The 25,134-nt window shown below is 38.7% G+C and overlaps 1 protein-coding gene across 1 annotated transcript; it reads right to left on the bottom strand.

The window, feature by feature from the left end:
• Positions 1-12,775: 12,775 nt before the first annotated feature.
• Positions 12,776-23,967, bottom strand: LOC140234167 (uncharacterized). The gene is made up of 2 exons (XM_072314238.1): positions 22,983-23,967; positions 12,776-14,436 (listed from the first exon to the last, which is right to left on the bottom strand). Exons 1-2 carry the CDS (start codon positions 23,502-23,504, stop codon positions 13,783-13,785), a joined length of 1,176 nt encoding a protein of 391 aa, XP_072170339.1. The 5' UTR covers positions 23,505-23,967; the 3' UTR covers positions 12,776-13,782.
• Positions 23,968-25,134: the final 1,167 nt, after the last annotated feature.

The following is a 25,134-nucleotide window of genomic DNA, read 5'->3' as shown; positions in this document are numbered from 1 at the left end:
CTACTACTACTACTACTACTACTACTACTACTATACTACTACTACTATCATTACTTCTATATTACTGAGAGTGTTGATACCTCTGTCATAATATATTAATGTTATTTGGTATTATTTGGACACATCAGTTTCTACATTGTGTCGATATCATTTTGGACTCCAATCAATATCCTAATCACCTCATTCAGTCTTTCATCTTTATTACTCACGTGGACTTTGGGATTATGGTGGAAAATATTCACAGTTTGATACTATTAAAGAAGCCATCTCGTGTCATCAAAGCGACGGGTCGGTTGTCCCAGTGACTGTAATGACAGTTGTAAATGCATGGACGTATTGCTGGTAAGTTTTGAGTTGACTGACGAGCACATCTTCGGCTCCCCGAAATGTCGACTTATCCTACATCACGCTCTCTCGAAGCAGAATATCATAATACTTTAAGTCTCTACGATTTACAGCGTAGGTGAAAGTTGAAATAAAGTGTCTTTGTACCCTATGCATCGTCCCTACCCCCCCCCCCTTTCTTTTTTAATGATACTGCATGCACACTATCGTGCTTACGTATAAGATCAAAGAGGTACTATGTCTAGGCGAGCTCACCTATCATAGCACCTCTTTGCCTAGACATACACACTATACTCTTTTACATTATTAACTTGTACGTCTGAAATATACAGTAAATGATTATTACATACATTTACGCGTACGTACTAAAATATGTTTCATAATATACACTGACAAAAACAGAGTTCACAAGCGCTGCTATGATTATTACATACATAAACATAATCGTATACTAAAATACATTCCATATCTTACACTGATATAAACAAAGTTCAAAAGCACTGCAGACTGTTGAATTATTTAGACCATGATCATAATCGTTATTATGTGATCATATTTACGTTCCTGGTCATGTTCAGAAGCTCCTTTCGGATGGTAGAAATAGGTCATATTCCTCCACATCATTATGGTCATATCCTGTTCGCCAGTACAATGTGCTGAAATACTATAGTGCAAGGAGGAAGGGGAAGGGGAGCCCTAAAGATTTTGAGTATAGAAAGCTTCCTTTTTTTATCATAATCCTTTCATCTTCCGGTAATTGGCTATACCGCGTTGAGCCGATGTCAAATTAATGAGCTATTGTATATCATCATGCCTAGACGTGTGCCAATGTATAGATCTAAAAGTGTAACAGCAATATGGTACTCGATTGTCATCACCCGGTCCCGATAATGATTAATTTCCTAAGCTGATTGCCGTTAGACACGATTATGTTATTTTCGATGGGCTATACGGGGGAGGGGGAGGAGTTGCTATTATAGAGAATAGGAAAAGAGGGTATTCTTCATGTAAGGCAGGGCAACATCGATCTGACAGCATCAGATTCTTGTTAATCTTTTGTTAGTACCAGTAGCGGCTGAAGTCAAGGCAGCATATACGTTTTAATCGATTTGATTTGATATCAATCTATATCTCCTTTGTGTTCACAAAAGCAAGAAAACAAACATAACTGAGTTTCAATGGTTATTACCATATATCATTACTATATACAATGACGCTTTGTCCATCTTTGTGTACAAACATAATCGAAAAAAAAAACTACACTAATAACATCACTTGCAACAAATGGTAGTAATTGTTATACCCCCGTCACACTAATTCGGAATCAGCACGAATCAAGCAGAGCCAGCCGGAATTAAGGATTTTCAAAATTCGCGCCACATTCGGGAGAAAAAATTCAAATTCTTACAGCTTGGTAGGGATATGCTGTTCGAATACTAGGAATGCACTTCGAACCCTTCTCGAATCATTCTTGCTCATTCCGAATGGATAAGCTCTCGAAAGCTGCTCGAATGTACTTGGAACGCTGTAGGAATATTCAGAATGCTGTTAAAATGCGGTCAGAATTGTTAGAAAGCACTTCGAATGCCGCACGAACGCGGTTCAATTGCTGCCCGAAGTCTGATGGTCAGAAAGCGCCTCGAATGCTGTACAATCTCATTTCGAATGCGGTCAGAACGTTCCAAGAATGGCTACCAAATGTACTTTGAATGTTCACGAATTCAAACAGAATGCAGCCCGAACAATTAGAATACACTTAGAATATACTTAGAATGCAACACGAATGTCCCGTGTGTTTTAAGAATGCCGCCGGAATGGTCTCCGATAGCGTATAAAATGGGGATTTTCACCAGTCTCAACCCGATCATCCTTGGACCATGTTGCTTTGCTACAGATTGCTGTCCTCCAGCAAGACCTCCTTGAAAGAGAGTGCCTCGGAAAATTACCCCCTGTTCAATTACCCCGGACCCTTCCCGTGACCCTAACCCTACTCCTAATCCTGGACCTAATCCTAACCCTAACCCAAACTCTAACTCCAAACCTATCCCTAACTCTAATCTTTACTCTAACCTTTTCACTAACCACTATTTAACTGGGGGTAATTGTATGAGCATTTGAGATATTTTGGCGGAATTTGAGGTGCAACACCGTTCCGATTCTCCCTAAATGAGGTCAGATTGTTTCAAATGCTGTTAGAATGCCGTAGGAATATTTAGAATGCAATCAGAGTCCAACTAGAATACCCTTCGAATGCAGATCGATATTTCTCCACTTCGAATGCTCCTCGAATGTTTTAAGCATGGGTAAAACATTCGGGCTGGCCACAAGAATGGGCCCGAATGTTTCGAACGCGCTCAGAATGTCGTCAGAATTTTTAGAATGCACTTCGAATATGCAGGAATTCAGGAAGAATTTTCATACCAACGGCATTCCGGCTCATTCCGCCTCTAGTGTGACGGGGGTATTAAGCCAATCAATCTCAGCCAATCAGACGCAAGGATTTCAGTAGCTTGTAACAACTATCACAACTTGTCATTGATAACAAGTTTTATGAAACGGGACCTAGATTGTAAAAAGATGCCCCCATTAAAGATGGAAATAGGTTTCAGAGAATTTTGATTGCCTATCACTGGCTTTTGGAAGGGAAGACAGCAAAATGACCCCGTTTCACAATGGATTTGTTGTTGTTCTTGTTGTTGTCGTTTTTTAATGGAAGCTATATAGCAAAATTACCCCCTAAATGACGAAAGCGTGCCGAGGTGAGCAGTGTCCGCACTATTCGAGACCCTTACTGATGCTTTTTGGTTATCTATTCAGGATTGCTTGGGAAAGACTGGAAAACACCAGCTAATTGAATAATTTGTATTTCAGAAGAAAATACTAATTGATCAGCATTTCCATGATTTTTTCGGATTTTCCCCTGAACTGAGCCCCTAAAATATACCCCTTTTACCGAAAAATCGCAACAGGTGACAACCTGTGAGTCGAGGTGAGGGTGTGACAATATATTGCAAGAGGCAGGTGTAACATGAATAATTACTAGCATCTGTGTACCGCAGAAGGATTTCAAGTATAGCTTTTCTGACAGCAGCAGTAGGGGCCGAAGTTTTTAGTGTCTGTCTGTCTCTGTCTAGTGTATAGTCGTCATGGTTTACACAGGACCGAGGTGGTTCACATAATACGTGTAGATATTAAAGGTAGGGAATCCCATTTGCATGCCTTAAATGAAGAGTTGTATAAATACAGTGGTATGTCGAAGAGAGTATCATTTTAGAAACTCACATGAAGTATTGAAAGTGGAAGGTAACATTTAGTACATTTTTATTGACCGTTAGATTTTGAATTGAATTTTTTTCGGGGCTCACCGTAAATTCCAGTACATTACTAGGCTACCTTTGCAGACCCATGCACTGCATGTGTGTCCATCATGTATATTTTTTGAAGAAAGTTCATCAAAACTTACAAACATTTCTATATACATTCTTGCCACATACTCTATATGTTATTACATCAGCTCTTATACTTTTAAATTTGTGTTTATAGATAACAAAATACAGAAGACTGCAACAAAAAGGCTTAAGTGTGGCTGACACACAGAACTACTGAGTAGTTGAGTTTTGTGCATTATTCAAATTGTAGATAACTGTTGACTTCCAAATTTCTAAGCAGTGGCCTAAACAAGTCCCCTGAGGTTCATATTTAATGTTATGCTGCATTTTGGGAGGTCTGTAAAAGGTATCCCCTACAACATGCATGACGAAATAGTGTCCTTGTGTCTTCGACGTTTTATCGAAACAGTTGACAAACAAATCAATATTACAATATTGTCACAGCAAAAGGAACGCAGGTGATTTCATATTTTTCATTAGCATGATTAGGACGATTCCGAAGCTCCACGATGATTTACGTATCCGGGAAAACATGAGGACATTTGGAGGAGGATTTATGCATTTTGAAAGATCAAGGCCTCCGGTCTCAAGAGCATTCGGGCAAAGAAAGTAAGTTTCATCAAATCTGGATGACATATCATCAAGCATATTACCTCGTTTCCTTGTTACCGTCGATGCGACATGGTTACAGACCGGTGTCCAGGAACATCTTTCACCAATCTTTCGATGGCGGTTCACTGAGTTATAAAGAGTGCATGGACAACGGAATTCATGACCGTCTCGATTTCTTGTTTATCCCAGGGTCACTTGAATCCATTCCAACTCTCTGACTAAGATAAGGGATTTACAAGAAAAACCTTTAGATTTCTTCCTGAAGAAAAAACAAAACGCAGATGGCAGTGAATGTCGAATTCAAATAAACTGTCCACATGGCTTGATTAGTTCGCTGAAATTAGGTAGAGGCATTTACATGAAGAAATTTTATACAATTATGTGTCAAGTATCATATACGTATACGCCTTTTCATAACGTACATTACTATTAACATGATTAATCAGTTTTAAATGTTCTATATCCATGATAGCTGTACATTTATTCTATGGAAAATGAATAAATATGTTATTTGCATATTTTCTATCGAGGGATCCTCGTTTCCCAAGCTCTGATTTTCAGTCCATCACTCTTTTTCATCATCATATGCACGTGTTTTGTATTCTTTATACTATATAATATGTTACGTTTTTTGCTGGAATGAAAGTATCATTAAATTGAACTGAAATAAAGAAGAATCTTGATTTCATTACTGACGGAATGCTATTCTAAATTCTGTCGCATATTTTGTCCATCCATAATGTTTATATCGATAATCAAAATGATACAATGTGATGTAAAACGCTGTGAAACAACCAAACAGTTCGTAAGAGCGCCATACAAATGCAATTATTGGTATTGGTATTTTGTCGTAAATATCATGGCTTAAATTCATTTCGAACGGCCACTAGAATGAAACTCCTAGGCCTGTTCAGTTGAGGAAATCAAATTCAAACACAGAAACAAAAACGCCTTTAAGGAAGTCTAAAGAAGTTAATGTGGTGTACGAGGAAATCATGTTAAACCATGATTAACAACCAGAGCTGAAAGTGGAGGGGATCAATCCTAGTTTTGTCACCCTGTGGAAAGAAAACGATATATCTAGTGTGTATAACTCCATACTCTCCTTTTTATATAGAAACGAGCGAATAAATGACCCCATAAGCCGAAGTTTGAAGGTGCTTAAGATCGTATCATTATACCGTTATTTCTTTAACGGTGATTTTTACCCAGGGCTCAGTTTTCAATGCTCGTATAGTTTTATACGCGTGTGAGAAGTTATACTAACAAACTTTATGGGACCTTGTGCTATTTTAACTTTGAAGAACCAGAGGGTATCATTATTATTCCCAAAGTTATAATCATGAACAGGATATCCGTGTGCCTTGCAGGTAAGCCGGCGAGAAGCACACATTTTGACACGAAGCCAGAACAGACAGAAAAACTTTGCTGGATGACCGTCTAGCAGTAAAGGCCATATGGACCCGAATCCACAGGGTAGAGTGGAAATCAAATCAACAGTTTTAAAACTATATGTATATAAATGAGAATGAAATAGATGTGCCTTAAAGGGGATGGCTAGTAACTGATCAGTGGGAATCAGTGGGAATGCGGGCCGCTAACGATCGCCCCGTCACTGTAGGCCTACAGGCATGCTATCCTGGAAACATTAAATTGCACATTACTTGAATATGAGACCATTCTGAAGCAAATAATTTTCACACAACAATAGATATAATGTACTCTTAAATGAATCCCTCAAGGATTGGAACAATCATCGCCAGCATTCCCACTGATCAGTTACTCAGCCATCCCCTTTAAATGTGAGCGTGCTGTGTTCGCTTGTTTTCATTATCGGTGGTCTAAATTCAAGCTGTCAGCATTTGCATAATCCGTAGATCTAGATTTGAACTACCTCTTGTAAATATTTGTCATAAGACTGACAGTTATGTCCACAAAATATCAACTGGAGTACTTGGGAGCTGATATACTCTAAACCTAATTATATTGCTATTGCGTAGGACCTATAAAAAGTGACATATCACATTTTGAATGCAGATCTAGGCAACATGTATATACTGAAGCCATCAGAATCATTCATCTCTATCATGGCAAGGTCCATTTGATTTTATTTTTGTTTCTTTTGACAAAAACTGCCATGGCAGACATTAGATATGTTTTTACTTGTTGATCCTTGTTGTTCCTTATGTCACATAATTATATGCAATGATTATTTGATTTTATTTTTCAAGTTTTTATATATTATTTTGTTACAATAGAGGATAATAATTCTGCTCATTGATTAATAAATGGCAAACGTGTGATATCTTTCCATTCAGGGAGACGCTGGTTAAGTTTATTGCATGTCAATAGCCCCGAAGAGCACAAACTATATGCTGGTACTTTTCCACCAGCTTGACCCGGATAAAGAGAAGTAGAGTGTTACAGAAGTGTACTTGCCACTGTAAACGGGGTCCAGCCTGCCTATACCGTTTTTCACTATAATAATTTTAATGCCCATAAAGCTTATACCACCTCAGAGTGAATTTCACACTTGGCGATATAGCCCGACAGAAACTAGCGGTATACTTTAAACTCTTTTATTGTAGTTGTTGTTATCATGGATTGTTAGTATGTTATTACTACTCAAGGTGACTGTGATAGCACAAATCAAGCATTATGATATAATATAATATAATATAATATAATATAATATAATATAATATAATATAATATAACATAACATAATGTAATATGATATAACATAATATAATATTAGAATAAAAAATGAAACATATCGTACAATATCATATCATATTTTATAATAAATGTAATATTTAAAAAAACTGACTTTGATAACTTTCGATGTTGTTTTTATAAATTTTGTCCTTACTTCCGACTCTATATGCGGACTTGCCTTAAAGAATCTGAGATGAAAGGGGATGACGTTACCCCATTGTGTCACTATCGTGAATCACTTGTTCTCTGCACTAAAACTATGGGACTTAGCATCTCGGAGACAACGAGTTAAATCTTCTTTAAATTAGTATGTTTAGTTTAGGACAAATGTACGTTTGTAGAATGTTTAACCATAACCATAGTGCGGGAACTCAGATTTTTAGTGCAGGCCACATTCTATCCAATTCCCTCCCCCACGCACACATAATCATATCAGACACCCATTTCTTCATTGCAACTTAATGCAACTACGTAGTGATAAAGTATGATTTCAATTATACAGACACGGTTTCATTTCCCATTCTAGGCCCCTCGGTCTGTTGTTTCCGGTTGGGAGCGTCGTGGAAATCAAACTTGTACTGTAATTGTTTTTCTTCAGAAGTAACAGGGTTCCTGAGCAATTACTCTCTCAGATTTTTCGTACAGGCCACATTCTATCCAATTCCCTCCCCCACGCACACATAATTATATCAGACACCCATTTCTTCATTGCAACTTAATGCAACTACGTAGTGATAAAGTATGATTTCAATTATACAGACACGGTTTCATTTCCCATTCTAGGCCCCTCGGTCTGTAGTTTCCGGTTGGGAGCGTCGTGGAAATCAAACTTGTACTGTAATTGTTTTTCTTCAGAAGTAACAGGGTTCCTGAGCAATTACTCTCTCGCCAAATATGGAGCGGAAAAATTGTTCAGACCAGCGGGTAAAGGAGGCGACGTATTTTGGTGTCAGGCCAAAAGGAATGATGTCAATTATTATGACAACCAACCTTGTGTTTCCCTTTGAACACCCCCCCCCCCTTACACACACAAGCGCGAGCGCGCACACACACACACGCACATGCACACACACAGCCCTCAGTATATATTTTAAGCAAGTGGAACGGGGTGATGAACTACACAAAGCTTTGGATCTTCAAAGTAAATGTCCTGAATTCGAATCCTATGTCCAGTGCTTCTGCTGCTGGAAATATTAACTCTAAGCATAAATTATGTATTCCTAGTCATTATCAATTTGACTAATTTTTTTAATTCATGATGCAAAGTTTACATTACAAAACAACATTCCTCTAAAAACTTAACTTGTGTAGGGTGCGGCTTCGGATCAGTGCGTTACAAACTGATTATTGTACCCGACAACGGCAGCGCATAAAAACTCTTATTTTTAAGAAGATGTCTTAAGCAGGTTAAATGGATAAAAAAGGTCTGTTTAGTTACTGATATGTCGCCATTTCCTGAGAATGACATCTGTCAAACAACGACCAGAAACAAAAAGGAAAAGGATGGGGATATGGGCAGGAGAGTTGTTTCGAAAGTAATGGTTCCGTTTACTGGTGAAGATAGTTATCATCTACAGGATGTGTGCGCCCCCGTTTCAGGGCAGCGGTTACCGGCAACGGTGTGTTTAGTCAGACTGCAGTGAGATTTGGGCAGATTTGTGTGTCGTGTACGAAGAACTACATTAGTTAAAAGTACTAGAGTTATTCGCCACCATTCGTCGGATAGTGGTTCTGGCTTTTTATTGCCTCCGTGTTACTGTGTAAACTTTACTTTTTCATGTGATATTTAATCACTTGTTTATCGTCTATTTCTACATCACAGCCTTCCATAAGATCATAGTCTGAACATGAATGTGTATAATGTGCTTTGTGCCAATTCACGCAAGGGGCTCAAATTATTTCATATAGTAATGCAAATAAAAAGAATCATTTTTCCTGCAGGATGAACTTTACGACAGAGGTCCCTGTTATGTAGCACAAGAAATATGACTATAAATGCCTCCTTTACAAATATCCCAGAGCCAACTTCATTTTATTATAATTCAAATGTGCAGTACCATTGGTAACAAGCTTGTCTTTTCAAAAGACTCAGTCTTTAGTTTGTTTTACAAACGAATTTACTGTAATAGCTTGTCTCCTCCAAATGAGTAGATTCGAGATGTCGAAATTTGTTCATGGCAACACAACATCTCGTGTCGCTGGGAAAAAAAAAGAAACCGCCATCCTGTTCAAGGCATTATTTATAATTTGTATAAGCTAAGGAAAGGAGAGTTCTACCTAGATGAAATCAATCTCAATTACCATCAAGCATAGGATTCCATGTTGGATCTGCTGAGATGTTTAGAAATTGATTGACTGATTTGCATGTTGTTGTTTATTGTCATCACTATGAATACGACAATAAAGATAAATTTTATATGGTGATAGCAGAAAATACAATTCGTATAGTATAGTTCTATAATATAGTTCTAAGTATAGTTCTATAAAAGCCGAAGCGATTAATCAAGGGAATTAAAGGTCGATGATACAGTTTCAGCGAAGCTTGGTGTATATAAAAAAGGGTTTCATCTTTGCAGATTCAGTAAAGGCAGCTCTAAGTAATAAAAAGAACACAGCAGCGAAGTTTGTTTAAATACAAAAATCTGTTCGAAGATTATGAATGTTCAAAGTGTAAATTAAATCTGTCACGATGGAAGATGTCCCAGTTTGATATCAGACTGATAATATAAAGATGTGGGGAATTTCACAATATATGAAAAATGAATATTTTCTTGACTTTATTACAAATATAATGCGAAGGGTAAATAAATTTCCCCTACCTGCGCTGTCTAACAGACGCACGTAAAGTGCTGAGCTCTTCCATTATGCCCAAAGTGGATTTCTAAACTCTCAATTTGGAACGCGTTGTTCAATTTCATTCAAACATTACTAATACGTTCTGCTAACATGTCCGCAATCGCTGATTCCTCATTATATATTCAAAGTAAATTCCCTTTGAATTGGACGAATGCAAATTAATAGGTCTACACGTTTAAAATGACTTGCTTCCAGAGAAGAGCAGAGGATAAAGGATAAAATATCTATGGTGCGCAGAGCTCCTTCTTCAAATGTATTGCACTTTCATATTAATATATTAATACATTAATATATTAGCATGTTAATATATCAATATGTTGATATATTAATATATTAATAGTGTTATATTTTCTTACTTTGAACAGAAGGGCCAAAAGAAGAAAAGCAAATAATATAACTGTATTTAGATATGCTTTTCATTCCACACAGCTGCACGCCCGTCTGACTTTATCTCACAGCCTGACAAGTCCACCGAGTATAACACAGTGAGGTGATTCCAAGCGGTTATCAACGTATCTTGAATTTCCGTTCGTCATTACCGTTCATGTGTCCCCATCTTGCTCAACATATCCGATCGATTGATACTTTGGTCATAAACATTGGTTTGCGTGGACATTATTACCCCCCTCACTGCACCTCGTACTCTGTCCAGCTGCCGCGGGCTGGCAGTATCGCGATGCCTACTTTGTGAGCTCATCGAAAATGTTGCAACTTTTCTAGACACTTTGGAGCCCCTAACAACTGGCGTTGGAGGCTATGTAAGGGGTGAATTCTATACAAAAAAGAGAATGTAGATGAAGATATTATAGAGCACGTAAAATTATGTCCACTTGAATTTCATAAAATTATCTGAAGTGTGGTATTTGAGGACACTCATGTGACCATGAAGTTATTTGCGTGTTTCTTGCAGAAAGTAAATTCAGAAAATGAAACTTTCCAGAAACTTTAAAAGAATACTCTTCCTCTGAAATGGTGGGGGTTATATGTAATGCTCTTGTACCTAGCAGCTGTTGAAAAGTTGGTCTACTAATTTCTGAGGGGTCTGCAATATATAAGTTAAGCTTCTTTTAATAGCAGTCCCTTCCTTTTCCAACAGTCTGTTTGATACCATCATTTGATACAACGTTAAATGAGTTTATATGACTTTGTTCAAAATTTGTTATCTTTTCATGTGACAATGAAAGAGTTCATTTAAATACATTAAAAGAAAAACTTTGGGTTTATACAAACGAGTAGCAATTATAAGGGTGTACGATTTTTCGTTGAAAATGGAAAACTATATGAAGTGAAATGAAATGGAATGGAATGCTAAATGACATGAAATAAAATAGAATGAAATGATTCTTACGAAATATCAAAGAACTAATAGCCATTTTGAATAACCTGTTTCTATCAACTTATTCACCATCATTTCATCTGTTGCTTATGTGTTCATCATGCTGCTTTCACCCCCGTGGCTGTTGTATTCCCTTGACACTCGATGACGCCAACACGCGGCATCCCGCTCGAGACACGAGCTCCTGGTATACATTAACTCACTGCGTGCCAAATTCCTCTCCTGTCCATGTCCTGTCCTGTTAGCCATGTGTGTGAAATTTGTGAACATTTCGCTCATTGACACAAAAAGGGTTAATGGGCAGGGGAATGACGCACGACTCGCTTCTTGGTTGGGATACTTGACTATACTCTCGACCTCTTATGTCACTTCCTATCTGGTTTTCACAATAATGGGTCTGCTTTGCTCTATGTGACGATGTAGTCATGTTCGTGATTCACCCGTTAGGTGGAGGTGTAGAAGCATTAAAGGGAGGGTTTACCCAACATTGAAAAGTTTCATCTCAGATGGAAAAATAGTGATGGAAATTCATCTGTTAGTCGGGAACTAGATTGAAGCGTAGGAGAAAACATGGAGAGATCTGCCTAGTAATGATTGTAGGACATACAAAACGTCTTGGCGACATCATTGAAACCTCAATAATGCAATCATTCTCACGTTTAGCTATGTTTGTAAATAAGCCCATTTCAAGATACATCCAGAATGTCTTCCCAAACGAAAGCAACAGTAAGAAATATTTCCTATATCTAAACATCCTTCTCCAAAGTTTGAAAGAATCTATAACGGAACCATGTTTCTATCTCCTTCCCTTCCCTCCTCTCTCTCTCTCTCTCTCCCCCTCCCTCCCTATCTCCCCCTCTATCTTTGCTTTCTCGAAAATCTTGTAAAATAAGTTTAAGAGAAGGATGGCAGTCATTGGCAGTGGTGTAGTTACGTAATAGTTTATGCAGGTATAGGGATGATATACGTGATGGCACAATGTGCTGTCTGGGCCATGGTGCAACAGTGTTGGCAGCTGAAAAAGAAGAAGGAGTCGAAAGATGCTATTTCTTACACATGAGAAAAGATGATCTGTTTTTCCTTTCCGTCAAAGGAGCTAGGTATCATGCAGTCTAGATTTAGACATGTTATCATCTTAGACTCTTTAAACCTGATGGCCTCGAAGTAGAATATAGTATATATTGTGCTAAAAAATGACTCAAGTTTGAATGATTTTCCCAGGAACCCTTTGACAGAAGGGACGGGGGGGGGGGGGGAGTTTGCTTGTAAGGCAGGTTGGAAGGTATCTCGTAGGACCAACATTCTAAAATTCCATTGACGTTGCGTCCAATCATGTTGCGCAAGGGAATGAAGAGTTAAACGTGATTTACATAATACATGTACATTTACAAAATACAACACGTATGCATGTGCTTTATATTTTCTAATATAACTTTATTGAATAAAATCTACGTCATATCCTATTTGGTCGCCATTTCAAGATAAATACAACTTTCAAATATAGGCAGATTTCACATAAAGACACAATTCAATGCAGAGTAAAGGCCAACATCTACATACTGACATAAATACTGTTTCAACGTGATTGCCAAATTACCAATAAATCCTGCATGGATTTCGGCATAATTCTCCTAAACAATATTTCGCACATGCCTCGTATTTACAATATTGTTTCAAACATTCGAACTGTAACCACCTGGTAATATCATAATTGTGCAAGATGTCTGCTATTTCATTTTCATGTTGAAGCCCATCGAGTCATACATTATACGAGTCCATTTCAGTGCAGTGCTGTACTCCTTCGCAACCAAGACCCTTCGCCTATTATAATGAATTCAAACGGCTGATGCTGTTATAGGCTGCTCGTGAAAAGCTCATCGGTATATCGTAATTTCGTAACAGTAAAGTGTATTAAGACATGTAGATGATAGTTTTGGGTCCTGAATTTTTACTTCGATGTAACGAGAATTTCGTATTTAACTGTTTTCGTTATAACGGGAGAGCATTGAATAAGCACGCTCTAACAGAAGCTTTACACGTACGCTCCTCAACCACAAATAAACACGTTAAGTATGAAAACTAAAATATTGACTTTGTTACGTTAATGTATGATATTAGGACTTAGCTGATTCGCCAGCGCCTGCTCTCTAAAGCATCGAGGTATTTTTTTCATGGACGTAAAGATTGAACTTGATACATCTTAAGACATCGAATCACTGCGTTATAGCTTGTAAAGGCAATTACAGTGTAAAGGGTCTACATTGAGACGTGACTTAATAATCATGTGGTAATTGTCCACCGGAGTCAAATTTCCGGCCCACGGTTACGTATTATGGTTGAAAGTGTGACTTGTATGCAAGAGAACTCCTTAACCTTGATCTCAAAATCAAATCCTGATTCCTGTGATCAATAACGATTGTCAAGGGTACAAACACCATGCCATTCTGGTGTCTTATCTTCTTGGTATTTCTCGTCTTTTTGTTTCATTTTAATGCCCTCTTTTCAGTATCTTAACTCCACTAAAATCTATTCCAAAATGGCTCGTTCACTTTCCATCCGACCTTTGGCGCTGGAAAACGACATGTACCGCGACCTTGCGAGGTAGCCCGCCACCGTCGGCCGACCGAGGTAATGCGGTGTTACTAGAGACACAGTTCGCGTACGATACTGGGGCATGTACGGGTCCTCGGATAAGGCGGATAGTTTACCACCTGCCTCAGGTATCAGCTGATCGTTGAAAGCTTCAGAATCTTCGTCGTCGAAAAATGAATCGCTCTCCGGCTCGACGTCGGCGAAATACGTGTCCAAATCGAAGTTCGACTCCTCGAGGTGGAGTAAGCTGTTCGTGACTTTGAAACTTCCAAGGTTCGTGCGGGAGGCAGACTGCCCAAAATTCAAATTGTTGCTCGATTTGAATTTAAGAGAAGACAGGTTACCGCTCGACGACATCGACTCACTCGCTGCTGCAAGTGGGTGGAGACTGCTCCGTGACTGTGATTGGACGAGCGGTGCGTTGCCTCGCGCTGATTGGTCACTGCCGAAGTTGGCGCATGACTGCTGTTTGCGCAGGTACGTTGCGCGAAGGCTGTTCTGGGTGCTGCTCCGCTTCAACTGATGTATGGTCGAACGCAGTCCCATGAACTGCCTCATCAGAGACTGGTCTTGTTTCTTCATCTTTGCCTGAAAAATACAAGAAGGGAAAACAGTTATAAGCTTGGAAATAGTACCTTTTAAAATTCATCACCATTACGTAAAAACTCCCTTGGGATTATCATTACTATACACGTTACATTACATGTTATCTTAAAGGGGATGGCTTGTAACTGATCAGTGGGAATCAATGGGAATGCTGGGGATGATTGTTCCAATCCTTGTGGGATTCATTTAAGAGTACATTATATATCTATTACTGTGTGAAAATTATTTGCTTCAGAATGGTCTCATATTCAAGTAATGTGCAGTTTAATGTTTCCAGGTTAGCATGCCTGTACAGTGACGGGGCGATAGTTAACGGCCCGCCATCCCATTTACTGACAGCCTCCCATTTTCGATTATTTTTGTATTTGATCTAAACACGGCTGTTACCGTTTTGATTATTATCTGTCGGTGCATTATTTTGTGCTTGTAAAAAAAAAATGATTTAATAGTGTTTGATTACAGTGGTTTCGATGATTATGGTACATTCAGTTATGCTATAATAATCAACCACCATGCCATCATTTCCCAAGAAATCTCTTTACAAGGGTTGACTTTTAATGAAGGAGCAATACACACTTAAATGAATGGTCAATACTGAATCAAATGTATGAGATTGAAAGGGAAATCGAAATGAGGAAATCCTGACAAGCGGGAGAAAATACTGTGCCATACTCAATGTTAGTATTACTGAGACAAGGAAACCAAAGGTGACAATGGAACTTGACTCCCCATTTGCCTTTGTGTATGCGTGTGTGTGTGTGTGTGTGTGTGTTTTCAGGCGCGTTTCTTGTTGTTGTTGTTGGTTTTTTTTATAGTTATGCCAGGAAGGATATAGGAGTATTCAGAAAAGTCAGACCCGGAAGAGGGTGGGTGTTTGATTAGGGTATACAAATATTTCCGTGTATTGTCATTTCGTTGATAAGTAGTAAGTCCCAATCATATTAGACCTCGTTCAAATGCCACACTGATTTTTATAAAACTGTGTTGTTTGTACATAGACGTGTGTCTTGTATGATCTGCATGTTAAAGAAAGTTTGCGCAGCAGGGTTCTGAAGGGTTAGTCCCTACTCCAAAGACCAATGAGCCCTCTATATCACCTTTTTATTTAAAGTTTTATTATCTTTGATTTTCTTTCTTATCATTTGTCATGGATTTCTGTTCAATTTCTTAAAATAGGTGGTTGTCCCATAATTCCAAATATTTTATTCGCCAAACCTTTCAAGATCTGCCTGAAGGCGGATAGGCCTAGTATACATAGTCAATGTTTTTCATAGAATCATTCTCGCTCTCCCTCTCTCCCTCCCCCTCTCTCTCTCTCTCTTACTCACTTTCTTCATTTCATTTTCATTTTCTTCTGAGAGTACACTATGTCAAAGAAAATATACCCGTGTGCGCTTTAAGTATTTCATTTGATGGAGTTACCGAATCTTATTGGTACATGTACTACATGTATGTTCAAACTATTTTGTATCTACTATATCTTTTATCCTCCTAAAGGGGACACTCTGAAAATATCTACAAACCACTATTCCCTTCCTGCTTCTCACCCCTGTGCGTACCCTGTGAGATTCTAATCATGATATCAGTTTTACTTTCAATATTCTCACGTCGATTTCTATGTACACGCAACACACATCCCCACAAAATATGCAATGTATACTATAACACTAGATAATCATATAGATTGATATAAACTTTCACTTTGTGAAGGCCATCTTTACAGAGTGGTCTGTGTTTTGAAAGCAGAGCGCACAATAATATTCACACATTGATGTTACTTATTACATATGTATACATGTACCAATGTCATATTACAGAGATAAAGGATTTAGCGAGATATATTTTTATATGAAGTATTCATATGCAATTTGTGTGTGTGTGTGTGTGTGTGTGTGTGTGTGTGTGATTGAATCCTCTCTTTCAATAGTAGGAAAGAAGGACGAGAATGATTCGAAGCAAAACCACGGCAAAAGGAAATAAAAAGGACAATCTTTCTGTCATTTTAGCGGACGTGGAATACATACCTTACGCTTTGGGCCAACAACCTCTGTTGGCCTACATCCACTGATTAAAAGGATCGTATAGTTTTGGTAGAGACCTAATTTCAGGTTTCTAACATTTTTTGGTGAGATTATGAGAAACCTCTTATGAAATATGAAAGGAGCATGTCATTCCATGAGGAATTCAACGTTTATTTGATGAAAATTGGTTTGAAATGGCTGAGATATCTAAAACAGAGCGATTCCAATAAAGTGTGGGACCCACACTTTATTGCGATCGCTTTGTTTTACTTTGTTTTTGGATGTTTCAGTCATTCCAAACCCGATTCTCATCAAATAAACTTTGAATTCCTCTTAAAATGGTATGCTCTATACTATTTCATATGTGTTTTCTTGGTATCTTGCAAAAACTAAAAAGCCGAATTTTCATCTCCACCAATACTGTACCATCCCTTTTAGGTTGACATGTATTCGTATATGTGTCTGTGTGTGTGCGTGCATGTGGTGTGTGTTTGGTGTGAGTACAGCAAAAACTTTTCTAAATAGGGTAAATAATACAACAACATGTATTCAGCGTGTATAGTGGAGCTCCGCCTCTTTTTCGGGGGGGGGGGGGAGGTGGACACAGGTGGAATGGTGTCGTGTGCCGACCTCTGGTTCGATTGAATGTTACTCTAATTTGGTTTTAGACTGAAAAGATATTTTGCTTGACTGATGCAATATGAAACTCATGCAACGGGGCCAGGCAAAAAGTACAGAGGATGTAGCGACCAACATGTTTATGAGAAGAATGAACATATTTTAGTTTCAGATGGCTTTCATTAACACTCTTTCGCTTTCATTTCTATTCAAAGTAAACTGAAGTTCTTCACCCCGCCTATGAATCTGTTTTTTGTTTCTGTATAGATGATAATAATATGATTATGCAGGGCAGAGATATAATTGGCATGAAACTTAGGTTATCAATGAATGCAAATGAGTCATTGTTATGATAGAGTGATACCTATTAAGACATCCGTTGACAGACGTACTTTCAATAGTTGTAATCGGATCTAACCAAAGAGAGCTATTGAGGTTTCGTCACCTTCGTGAGAATTATTAAGCTATTTATAGACTACCTGACCAGTCGTCACAAGAGATAATGATGAGGGATTGTGTGCTCAAACAAGTACATTGTACATGTCCATTGTACATTGTGTGTATGTGAATGAAGGTGTGTGTGAGAATGAAGGTGCATGAATTAGGTTTGATATCGTTCATAATATTGCTGGCGTTTGGTTTCATAATTTGACAGTGCAGCTTCATTGCGTCTGTTCGTTTTTGACTTTGTCCGTATCTCTCCTCTTTGCTTTTTCGCTCACGACTGGGCATTTTGCATTTAATAAGAATGACTGCAAGCTACGGAAGTTTGAATAAGTATGTAAGTGCCACCGAAGACAAGGTACTCGGTAGTTTCTTACATTCTCGACATTTTTGGGTCCGTGGAGGCGAGAAGTCGAGAAGACGAGTTATAGATCTCCAATATCACCTTCTTTCCTTCTTTAACTAGAAAAATAGAAAAGGCTAGAAGTTGGCTCGTCTTCTTGGTGGCTTTATAAACTTGTTAGCAAACGCAATAGTTTCCAAAAAAGACAACGAGTTCAGCCTGGCTTGACCTTGCCCCTGTAAAAACCACCGGATTTCAACTGGTTAGAACAAATAGTCTAATCAGATTCAGTCCTTCCTAGAAGGATATTTGCATGTTGGGATAGGATTTTGTCTTCGTTTTTATTCAGCTGTATGAAATGTGGTGAATCTTTGAAAAACAATGATAGAAAAGAATTGTAAAAAGTGTTTACACTCATCGACTTTTTGGGTCACACGCGAAAGCATTTCAAACCTTAAGTGTCAGTCGCAACAAAAGAAAAAAGTAGACATTTCGCTTTGATTTGAAGTTTCATTTCAGGTTTAGTTGTTGCATCGTCTTTAACGATCACTTTTACAATACATTCTGAAAAGATCGAATTGAATAAATTATGTATGTCCTCAGTTGGGTCAATTTAGGGTCTACTATAACATTCCCCTGTTTTCCTCTATAGATACTTCAAACTTACCCAATTTATTTGCGACCTCTATCAACGTAAACATGGATGATGACACGTAAAATGCTTCAACATATCTGCTAGTTTTAAGTGAAAAACGATAGAAATGATTACTTATTGTGGTTAGACTAACATCGCCTTGCGACGGTACCCTTACGTATATCTCTCATCTCTGAATACTCTATAAATTAAAGCTAGAAAAAATGCTTTGTATACAATAACTATGTACGACTACAATGTAAAAAAAAAATAGACAAAGGAAAGAAAGTAAAACAAAACTGATTAGGATAACCTTTAGAAATGTGTCATTATCTAATCAGTGAATGCACATATCCATGAATATCCATACAACATTTGAAGGAGAATTCAACATCATAATACAAAATCATTAATAAAGAGATTACAGGTGAGCTGAATTCATCAGTGGCGGATCCAGAGGAGGGCGCACCAGGCGCGCGCCTCCTCTTTATTTTTGGTCAAAACAAAAGAAATGAAAAGAAAAATGGGGGGGGGGGTACGTGCGCCCCCATTTAATTTAGTCAAGGCGCCTTTCCTTTACAGAATTCCTGGATCCGCCCCTGTTCATGCATTACTTTATTGCGACTGGATACGGTACTATGCCTCTCCAAGCCAAAAAGCATCTAATGGTGGCTAAGCCGAGAGAGTGTAGTGTTTTAGGTCTGATCTTGATACCTTTCCTGTAGATTGTCCATAAAAATGCCGGGGGATTTACTGGATATATATGACGTGACTGTCATTCCACACGCCACACAGGGGCATTTTCCGCCTTAGCCGAATCGCCGTTAAATTAATACCTTCCTTTCAGTCTTAACTCAACACTTAGATAGCTCACCATGCGCAGGCTCTGTACATCTACTATGTGAACGCCCATACACATAATAGGGCCTTTACGGTCAGAGACAAACCTCACTCAGCAGAGAGTTGATTTAGTGGAACTTATTATAAACAATGTATACAGACATAGACCTACTCTAATCGTTACTATACCATCCCGTAGGAATAGACATTGATACTTCCAACTGATGCTTATAGGTATCGCTATCACATCTTCCCCATCTTTTGATGTTTCAGTGTTATTACTTTTTCGGTCCCTAATCTCCCTATAGAAAGCTATTCGTTTTGTCAACACGACAAAGCTTCGAACGTTGACGATGCAATCAACTTGTCGCTCCTGGCGCGAAGTCAACTTCCGGAATAACATCAACAACGCACGGCCCCATTACTGATTAAACTCCGGAGGTAAAGATACGATTGGCGGGGTTGATCCTTTATTGTCTATTTATAAAAACATTCAAGGAGGATGAGGGAGAGTCAAATGTCATGGAGCTTACTGATAATTTAACCCCAAGCTAAACTAGTCCTATATAATAATAACATATATAATAATAACATCGCAACAGTTCGATGAATTCTGTAGCCTATACAGGTGAATATGAAATGCTTTCACCATCCAAGGTCAGTAAGTTCGCTTAAAGCGTTCTGTGAATAAACATCGAATCTCCGCTTTCACGTGCTTTTTGACGTCTCCAAACTAGTACAAGCTTCTTTCGCTTATAAATTCAATTTTCCCTAATTTCTCCATCTTGACAACCGTAGGAAAACTTTTTGCTACGGCTTTGGATAGCTTTCTTACAAAAGAAATGCACCCACTATGTAATCACTGAATTCTTGACCAAGGCGAAATTTTCGAATTCTTTTTCCGGTTCCTTCTATATTTTCTAACTTGTTAAATAAAATATTATTTCACATAGACTTCTAATGTAGACAAAATTCCTTATGTCGTGTTACACACACCCATATATATATATATATATATATATATATATATATATATTATCATTATCATAACTTCAATGTACGGTGAAATATGTTAATAAGTGTGCAGGGACTGTCCACCGAGATTAAAAAAGTACGACCGCTGTAGTTTTAGTAATCAATCAAATCAAATGCTTGAAATTGTAAGGCTTTTAATTATTATCGTCATAAGTTTGACTCTGCCAGGATTACAGCTGATCCGATACGTCTCTGTTCAAGTGTTTCTTAAATGTTTAATGACCTTAATGACATATGTCAAATCAAATCAAATGCTTGAAATTGTAAGGCTTTTAATTATTATAAGTTTGACTCTGCCAGGATTACAGCTGATCCGATACAACTCTGTCCAAGTGTTTCTTAAATGACCTTCTTAATGACATATGTGGGGCGGATGGGGGTTGAGTTGGGGACTACTTTTAAGGAGGGGGTGTTTTTAAGAAGAAGGAGGAGGGGTACTCTTAAGGAGGAGGGGAAGAGTACTTTTAAGATGACAAAGAATGATGACATCATCGCCTTGAATGATCTCCGACTTCTGTTAGCTATCAAGATCTTAAGAGCTCGATGTCAGTTATGTCTTAACGTCCACCTTCTCCCCCGTGACTTCAGCGACCTTAGGCGACCTTTCCTGAACTCTCTTAAAATGCCAACATTGATGCAGACGAGTTTTGTTTTAAACTCATCAGCGCGAATGTGTGAACTTCACGCTAATCATATAGTTATCGAAGAGGTGGGCTCTCAAAAACTTCGTGATATTTGTAAAATCTCTTGCGACTTCTCTTTACATCAAACAACCTTGAAAGGCAAACAAAAGTCGATCTAACAATTTAATCTTTTCATCAGAGGTTAATTTAAAGAAGAACTGCTGGAAAGAACACAGTTGTCCCGCTGTCATCATGATGTGCTCACAAAGTTGACAATGTGAAAACACTCGAATTTATAATTTATTATTTATAATATCACACGGTTTTATGTTTTTTTTTTATAGAGAGTTCACATAGCACGCTGTTTCACACTGTGAATTGATAATTCACACTGGGAGTTGATGATTCACAATGTGTTCACGATGTTAAAACGCTCGAATTGAAAAGTGTGCAGAGATTTCACACTGTAATCACGTTGCGCTCACACTGTGTTTCATATCATATCATATCATCATATCATATCATCATATCATATCATTTTATCATATCATTCACACTGTGTTACACTGTGTTCTATCTAGGCTGTTTTCCTTGTGTAATTTTTATCTTCCATTGAATACTGCTTAATCCTGTCCATAAAGTCAGAACAAGCAGTCAAGGCATTGTCGCACTGCAGTCATTTCTAAATCGAATGGAATGCGAGTCCCTCCTTCGATATAACACGAGTAATAGGCAATGTGTCACTATTGAAATCAGGCTTGTGTTATTAGTAAGTTTAAGTAAGTTAGTAAGTTTAATTTGACATTAACCTCGTGTAAACGTGTGACGAGGGTTGCTCATAATCACGCTATCATAGTCTCGAGTATTTGTCTGTTAGATTCTCTCTCTCTCCCTCTCAACACTGTCTCTCTAAAACGCAAACTACAAGACTCTCGACAATACGACTGGCAGATTGTGGATCCGAAATAAATCACAATAGCCTCGGAATAAACATGCTTGTTTATTTCAGATCCAAAATCTGTCAGTCGTATAGTCGTGAGTCGTATAGTGCGCGGCGGGCTTTACTCTCCCCCATTCTCGGTGTTCTTCTTTCTCTCTCTGAATCCTTTTATATTCATCTGCTCTCGTCGCTCTCTGACTCTGCCCATCACGCGGACTTTGTGCACAACATGAGAGGAACTCACATGATTAGAGTAATTGGACATGAATCAGCTACTTGTGTTGTAGTCGAAAATGCCGTGCTGACAGGTTATAATGTGCTGTATGTGGCACAATCAGCACCTATGGCGTAAATTGGAATATACACCCCGCGTTCCACGTCGCTCGTATTAGGTGACAAAACATGAAGTGACGTCATCATAACCTTAATTGTTATAACAAGTGATTTCCACATTCTTTCTGAGTAGCTGCATTATTATATTTGACATATCGTAAGCTCAGCTATCCTATTGAAGTACTTTGATGTGAGAAGGGTTCACGTGAATCTATCTATGAAAAAAAAAGGAAGAAAAATAGCTGACTGAATTTGACGAATTATCTGCTAGATGACATTATTTTGTTGTATATTTTATATGCAAACCTGTATTCCCTGTGAAAATCTGTGAAAATGCAGGGTACACGAGCATGATTTTATGAGTACATGTGTGTGTGTGTGTGTGTGTGCGTTTGGCACATATTTGTAGTGTACATGACTGTATGCTACTGTAATATAACTGGCAATTCCCTAACTTACGGTAAACGAAAAAAACAAACAAACAAACAAAGAAACCACTGTCTTCCGCGTTCATTGCTTTCGTATCATACTGTCGTTTTTCATGTATAAACTTCTGAGCGGAATTTAGTGTGATATCATTATAGTAGCTTAAATTGTCATTTTGCTATGATATTATTCCCGTGCCTGTACAGGCTAGAATTGTCCCTATCACAAAAATTTATGGATATCTGAAGAAGAAGGGATCTGGAATACTTACTATTTCTTCTCTCAGCCAGCTGATACAATTATCCATTCGTTCAGTCCTCTCCTTCCAAGAAAGTTTTTCGACGTCGACGTCGGTAAAATTCTTGGCAGTCCTCGAGAAATTCACGAATTCTTCATCTTCTTCTTGATTCGCTGCATCTTGCTCTTTCTCAACAGCGCCGTCTACCACGACCTCCTCGACCTCCTCCTCCTCCTCGCGATCATAGTCTCGATGTATCCTGATCTCTATCGGGCTGGGACTGGCGTCGTCGCCCGAACCGATGCCGGAGTCCTTCGAGTTCGAGAGATCGCTGGCGATGCTGAGATCGGTTGGCGGTGTCTGCACGAACCGGACCGTGCCGCGGTGTAAGGAGGCAGACTTTTGCTTGACGATGCTTTGTGATATGTGATTAGAGTTGGTGTCGATTTCCTCTTGGACGGTATAAATGTCGGAATAGAAGGGCGACTTGAGGAGAGGTTGTGAGTAGCTCAGGGCCAGCTGCCCCGGAAGATTGCTACATGCCATGGCAGCCATTTCGAATCCTACGAAACGTTTCACCCTGCAACTTCTCCTACCGGCGAAAAAGCACAGAGCTTGATCCCAACACGTGTGCTCCCAGAGTTTTGCCGAGGGACTTAGGTGAAATTCATTAATATTCCACAGTAATGATTAGAAGTGTGATCCCCAAGATAATGCAATGTATCCACTTAAGTCTCCGTTCTGTTCCGCTCAGAAGTCTTTCATCGCACTTTCTTGCCAAGCACCGATAGCTAAGTAAACATCTGAATGATCTTGAATCCTCATGTCAACGAATGTTCAACCCAGTAGGGTCTGACGGCAACTTGCACAGAATCAATAACTTGATCTAAAATTGTGACTTCGCGATTTATATCGAGGAAAGTATCAACTGCGCTGATCCACTGTGACTCTTTTGCTTGTTCTGATCGTATGCTCAGACCTGGCGCTCAAACTAAAAAGGAAGTCGTTATCTGGGAGGTGTTGACCCCTGAAGATAAGTGACTAACACTCAATGACTTTTGCAGACCTAAATGACTTGTTTGAAGATCTCGTCAGGTCATACCTCTTTCAACTGCTGAGCTGAAAATGAGATCAGAACGTTAGAGAAATACGGTTGAGTTCAAAATCATGTGGATCCACGCGCTTAGCAGAAACCATGTTATCGCCACGACACTGCGTTCTACTGACGACTACTTGTTGCAAGCGCGCTCTTTATCCGCAGACGATCAGCACACACGTTTTTGTTTTTTCAAGTGACAGTGGACACCCGCGCACATTATACCCTAGCTTTCAAGACTAGTTCTTTGATCGGCCTTCCATTAAGGAAGAGGAAAGTGATGGGTGACAGTGAGTGGGGGATAATTATGGGGGCTTTACTGGTCGAACGACATTCCATGAAGTGACGAAGAATTAGACAAACACATCAGACGTGACGTCACGGGGTACTACAAGATGGTTGACTTTATGCAGAATTTAGACGGACATTCTCAATGCAGATTTTCCTTTCTCCGTGTCTCGCTCATTGTTCAAATCTTCAGAAGTAACTGCACAAATCAAAATTAGCAACAAATTTACCTTGGAATAGTAGAATGATGTCTAGGCAGAAAAATGAGAAGCTGTCGATTTCTGCGGACCTTTAAAATCCGATAAGGACGCGCAGATCCCTAAACCAGGGGTGTAAATTATGGAAAAAGCTGTAGTCAAGAGGCCTACACATGTATGAATCGCATAATCAGCATTCATTTGATAACATTACTCAAAATGAACTACACAGTCAAACCTGTATTAGCGACCACTTGTCTCTAGCGGCCACCTGCAGTATACAACCTCTAAAACAATTCCCTTCAATAGAAAAACCATGTTAAAGAACTTGTCTAAAACGGGCACCTGTCTATAACGACCAACTGTCTAAAACGGCCACATTTTCCGTCTCCCGTGAGTGGCCGCTATAGACAGATTTGACTGTATCATGACTTTAATCTCTCGAGCAAGGACAAGCACGCATTTGTCACCTATAGCATCGCCCATTCACGTATCGTGTAGCTCGCTTCATTCACGATGCCACTACGCCTGTCATAATAAGAAAGGATGATCCTCATAACTTACGGTACTCGCACGTTCCTATAGGGATTAATAACATGAGCCA

The sequence above is a fragment of the Diadema setosum genome, chromosome 10 (genome assembly GCF_964275005.1).
Source record: "Diadema setosum chromosome 10, eeDiaSeto1, whole genome shotgun sequence".
NCBI lineage: Eukaryota > Metazoa > Echinodermata > Echinoidea > Diadematoida > Diadematidae > Diadema > Diadema setosum.
The sequence above is the reverse complement of the archived record's forward strand: the minus strand, read 5'-3'. Positions and strand labels throughout refer to the sequence as shown.

Excerpts from the sequence above, each read along its gene's own strand:
- LOC140234167 (XM_072314238.1), bottom strand. The coding sequence starts at position 23,504 with ATGGCTGCCATGGCATGTAGCAATCTTCCGGGGCAGCTGGCCCTGAGC. Across the intron at positions 14,437-22,982 it reads GCTGGCTGAGAGAAGAAATA|GCAAAGATGAAGAAACAAGA; the intron begins GTAAGTATTCCA and ends TGTATTTTTCAG.